Genomic DNA, 5,887 nt, shown 5'->3' with positions numbered 1-5,887 from the left:
CATGCAATTACCTAACATACCAAGATATTGACCATACAATATCTCACTACGGTATACATCAAAGTAACCTACATTTGACATTTCAGTTCACATTCCTATCAAGATTGAAATTTAATGTGTTTAGCGTTTGTGAGATTGGTTGTTAAAATAACAATAGTTCATAGAACAATGACCCATGGTAGCCTAGTTCAATGTATTCCAAATACACCAACATATAAATCAGAAATCTCCACTTCTATGATCAAGATAGATTATCATGATTGTTATGTTGTAGTCTTACCAGATGAAATGCACAACTTCATCACCTACTACAGACTAATATTTATTAGTTTACATAGAACTTATGATTTATATATTCTATATGTGAATTTTGTTTCGATACTTAAATGATGTACAATGTATCTCAAAGACTATTGTCTAATGTTCATAAAATTTTCAGAAAATAGATACTTCTACAAATTAAATAATGTCACACAAATTAAAATTTAGGGCTCAAATCCCAGCAACACAAACATTTTTCTTTTGATTATTTAGGTCTGCCAACTGTGCAGCCCAAAACTTGGCCAATAGGGTTAGAGCTTATAATTCTGTTGGGCAGTTTTGGATCTCCTTGGCCTCAAAGGTCCCTATTTTTGTCTCATATATATTGTCTAAGTAAAAGGAAAATTGAGAATACATAATTGTAATTTTTTTGATAACATAGTATTTGAAACTTATGGTCTTTGTTATATATGACAATTACTTTTTAACATCACGTTAGGACAACAATATATATATATATATATATTTGGCGTAGAAATTGATGTTACGGTAAGATACTTTATCAACCAAGTAAATTGAATTGCAAATGATTATTATCATGTCTTTATTAATTACAGAAGGCACACAAAAGGCTTGCCCCATTTCTCCGGGACAAAAGGATCCAATTAGAGAGAAAAATGATGAGATAGGCCCAAAGGAGGTGGGAATAGGCTCATGTCTTTGATGGGATAAATAAATGTTTTATTTATTTATTTATTTTTTATTTTTATGGAAAATGCTAAAAATACTATAAACTTTAATATAAAAAAATGTTTACAATTGAAATGATAATGAATTTGATTTGATAAGTTCAACAATATAATAATAAATGGAAGATAGGGTTTGACTCTTAACATGTTTGGAGCATTGGGCTCCAAGTATAAGGTGACATTAATCATTGTGATGTGTAATACACATGCATAATGCACTCACTTGGTGGGTTGGTTAAGTGGGTTGGCTTAGTGAGTCTTCTTATTGGTTGTTGGATAATGCACATTAATTCCTTCTTATTGGTTGTTGGTTAAGTGAGTCTCCAAAAATGTTGAATTAGTTTTTCATGATTGCTGACACGTATGAGAGAGAGAGAGAGATGAATTTTCTTTATTGAACAAAACAATACATTTGAGAGAGAGAGCTGAATTTTTTTTATTGAACTAAACAATACATTTGTGGTTTACCAAAAAAAAAAAAAAAAACAATACATTTGTGAATCCCAAAAAAATTAGGAAAGCAAAGAGTATGACCTATATTGACATATGAACTATAAAGAATGCAAGAGTCGTAATTAAATAAATAAATAAACCTTTGCATTTTTAGTTACACATGTTAATAATCTATACCTACCACTTCAATTTTTTTTTTTTTTTTTTGAGAACAAATCCTTTGGATAATGATGATTCAGTATTTATAATCTTTATTTTGATTAATTATGGCTTGCCAAATCCTTTGGTCTCACCACAGCCCATAATAGATGAAGGCAATTCCCCTACCTTGTTTATTCCTTCTTCAAACACCACTCCCATGCCCATGTAAAAATGAGCCTCGATATGGCAATGGAAAAGCCAAGCACCTGGGTTATCAGCCTTGAACCTAAGGGCAGTCCAACCGTAGGGATGAAGAGGCACTGTATTCTTCATGATTGGATTCACCAAATTGTAATTCTTTGGGTCTTTGTTCATGTCAAACTTGCCTTCTCCATAGCCTAGTACCCAAAAATCGTGCCCATGGAGATGCCATGGATGTGTTTCACTATCGTTAGCTTTCATAGTGTTTGCATTTTGTAGTATAATATCAACCGTGGTATTGAAGCCTAGCCGGTAAATGGCATTGCTTGTTGTCGCATTTGGGTTCTTGGACACGTAGATGTCATAGTTTACGAAGTCATATCCTTCCGGTGGTGGGGTTTGACTGAACACATGGTGTAACTTTTTCTTTAGAGCAATAAGGTATGGTGTGTGAGGAAGGGTGAAAGAGACATTATTTACGGACCAGTGCACATAACCATTAATGCGATTTTGTGTGTTTAGGAACACAATGGCTCTATCTGAGGTTGTGGGCGGGGTCACAATGAAATCATGGTGAGCCTTAATGGCTAGACTTTGAGCCAATCGGGGTGCTGTGTCATTCCAAATAGGACCAGTTGGTGGAACTGTGGGAGGAGATCGCCTTGGATGGTTTGGATAGTAATTGAGAAAGCCTAAGCCTTGTGTGGTATTAGGAGGCCGACTAACCACATTTGTTGTCATCCAATAATTTCTTGAAGGGTCTTGATCGGCTTTTATTAGCACAGAGTATGTCTCTCCAGAGTATATGAATAGGTTTTTCACTACAAATGGCTCTACATAGTGTCCATCTGCTTCTACCACAGTCATATTATGACCCTGCCCAAAAAGAAAATTGGATGCACATCATCAGTGGGTTGCAAAACCATATGTATGCATGTCACACTAAAACATAATGTTTTTTTACTTTTTAGAAAAATTTGTAGTAGTTGTAAGTGATTTGAAGGTGAAGGTGTTCATAGAGGTTACCTCTATTTGAAAACTAAGGGCTGATAGAGCAGTCAAGCTAGCAACCCTTAGTCTATATGTTTTTCCAGGGATTACGGTTATTGCATAAGGAGAGCATTCTGGATTTGTTGTATTACAAGTGTCGGCTGTGAGGGATGCACTAGAGCAGTTGAATTTTCCTTTTCCTTGAATCAGAAGTGACTGAAAATATATAGAAGCAATAATTATTAGACAAAGAATAACAACAAAATATAATACTAATTACATATGATACATGTAGTGCCATTTACCTGAGGCTCCCCAACCCAGACGAAAGGAATGGATGACAATCCAGTGGCTTGTTCATAAGTACTTTTGTGGTACCAATCAGTAAGGATGATGCTCCGATCATAATCATAGGCAAATGGTTCCGTAAAATTATCTGGAACTGATACACGGATTGATCCATATAGCCCTGATTCTCTTTGCATTCCATAGTGTGCGTGGTACAGATAAGTTCCAGCCTACATATAAGCAAAACATAGATTGTAAATTATGATCTTCACTAATCTGTTGAAAAACCACAACTGATTCCAAAATTTTGGAACTAAGACTTGGTTATTATTGTTATTATAACAAGGCGAACGTTAAAAAAGAACACAAACTGGAAATTGAGACCATTGCAGAGATCTTAGCCTTTAGGCTACCAAGCAGTAACACGTACCCTATCAACCTTGAACTCATATTTGAAAGTGTCCCCAGGTACTACTGGACATTGAGTAACCCCTTCTGTTCCGTCACTCCATGGTGTTCCAGTCTACAACAAATTAAACAAATGAATACACGTACCCAGTAATAAATAAAAACATCAAATTAGATATAAAGTTGGTTCAAGTTGGAAAACGGAAAACAATAATTCTCTACCTGTCTGATTCCATGCCAATGGATTGCAAGGTTTTCTAATAACAGTTTGTTTGTAACCTCAACAATGACTGTATCACCTTCCTGGGCCAAGATTGTGGGTCCTGGTGATTTCCCATTGATTGTAGTGACCAGCTTCTTGTAACAGTCAGGGGACTTGTACTCATACTTTACCTCCCATTTGTAATGCCGAATTCTGGCCTCTGCAATTGGAATATATATGAGAAATGTGAACAAACACAAAGCCAGCAGCTTCAACAACATTCTTCTTTATTGTGAAATGCTCTGCCCCCTGGGCTTAGCAAATGTCTACGAGTTAGAAGCTCAAATGGGTACTATTAAGTGTTCCAATTAGCAATTGTTTTGACGAATTTGATTGGAATGATTAATGTCTGTTAACCTCTATATAAAAATACTCCAAGCCTTGGTCAATTTCCATTTTTTATTCATTATAATTTATTGAAGAATCAGGCTGGGTTTGGAAAGTGCGTTTTGTGTTCCCATTAATAAAACAATTTTTAAAATTAGTTCTCACGGTATTATCCACATATTTAAAAATTATTTTATTACAGTATTTTCAGTTGTAATGCCGAATTTTGGCCTCTACAATTGGAATATATATGAGAAATGTGAACAATCACAAAGCCGGCAGCTTCAACAACGTTCTTCTTTATTGTGAAATGCTCTGCCCCCTGGGCTTAGCAAATGTCTACGAGTTAGAAGCTCAAATGGGTACTATTAAGTGTTCCAATTAGCAATTGTTTTGACGAATTTGATTGGAATGATTAATGTCTGTTAACCTATTTATTTTGAAAAGTCGTTTATTTTGGACATAAATTATTAAAAAATAGGTCTAAGTATTCATAATTTATACTAATTTGATACTTTAGCTTCACTATTTTCACACTTGTGAATATTTCTCACATGTCTACAATTTTAAATCTATGTTTTTAACTCTACTGTAACCAGATTATCTTGGCATGTACTTTGCTATTTGATATCTAAAAATATTTACTCATTACAGAATGTTCAACCATTTATCTTTCAATTAATTTGCATATAGTTATGTAAATGTATCAATTGTTTCCTTAAAGTTCACAATAAACAATTAAACCAATATTGTCTTAGTTTTACTATTTTTTTACCAAAAAAAATAAAGTTTTAAAAAAATGGTTCTGGTTCTGGTCGGGTCGGGTTGACCAGCAAAAAACACGGGTCGGGTCACAGGTCAACCCATTTTTGCTTCGGGTCAAAAAATGCGGGTTCGGGTCGAGTCGGGTCAGGAAATTCTGACCCGTTTTGCCATGTCTAAGGTCAATGGTCAAGTACTTACGAACACGATGCTAGTTCCCATGACCCACGTCATTTGGCTCAATAAAATAATTAAGTACTACTTTGATTTGTTGACTCATTCGCCCAATTCTGATATCAACATCTGAAACCAAAAGAAAAAGAAGAAGAAGAAATTAAAGGCACACTTCCTTGGTCAATTGGAAAATAGAAATAGAGAAACAATGAAAAATATGGCGAATAAAAAAGATTTTAATTTTTTTTATTTGTGTTTAATTGAAAAATAAAAAAGTAAAAAAGATAGAAAATATAGTTTATATAAATTTATTCACATATCCTATTAGATAAATAAAGTAATAAACTATATTTTTATTAAAAATTGTATGGAATTATGGATGGACATTCCATTAATATATATATATATATAACCCAAAACAGATGAATTTAAAAAAAAAAAAAACCATTAAAAAATTGAGGAAAACAGAATTTTTTTTGGAAAAGTCAAAAGTCAAGTTGGTTGGGAATAGAACGTTGCATAGTTCCTTAAAAAAAAAAAAAAAAAAAAAAAAAAAAAAAAAAAAAAAAAGGCAAGAGGAACAAGCGAAGAACGTTGAAGGGACATTTTTGTCCAAATAACTGGTTTAGCTTTCTTCTCTGTTTTCTTTCTAATTTGGGAAGAAAACTTTCTGGTAAATCCGAGAAGAATATATATGGGCCTTATTATCTTTTTTTTCCTCTCTCTCCCAATCAAATACCTTCCAAAAAGTTTTTTTTTTCTATTTTGAGAAAAAAACTTTTTGATAAGCCCGGAAAGAAAATATATGGGCCCTATTATCTTTTTTTTTTTTTTTTTTCCTCACCCCCTCCCAATCAAATACCTACCAACA

General features: G+C 33.5%; 1 protein-coding gene across 1 annotated transcript; it reads right to left on the bottom strand.

The window, feature by feature from the left end:
- Positions 1-1,456: 1,456 nt before the first annotated feature.
- Positions 1,457-4,096, bottom strand: LOC112035778 (L-ascorbate oxidase). The gene is made up of 5 exons (XM_024068608.2): positions 3,714-4,096; positions 3,514-3,606; positions 3,101-3,313; positions 2,832-3,011; positions 1,457-2,681 (listed from the first exon to the last, which is right to left on the bottom strand). Exons 1-5 carry the CDS (start codon positions 3,972-3,974, stop codon positions 1,728-1,730), a joined length of 1,701 nt encoding a protein of 566 aa, XP_023924376.1. The 5' UTR covers positions 3,975-4,096; the 3' UTR covers positions 1,457-1,727.
- Positions 4,097-5,887: the final 1,791 nt, after the last annotated feature.

This window comes from Quercus suber, unplaced genomic scaffold (genome assembly GCF_002906115.3).
Source record: "Quercus suber isolate HL8 unplaced genomic scaffold, Cork oak 2.0 scaffold_6, whole genome shotgun sequence".
Classification (NCBI taxonomy): domain Eukaryota; kingdom Viridiplantae; phylum Streptophyta; class Magnoliopsida; order Fagales; family Fagaceae; genus Quercus; species Quercus suber.
The sequence above is the reverse complement of the archived record's forward strand: the minus strand, read 5'-3'. Positions and strand labels throughout refer to the sequence as shown.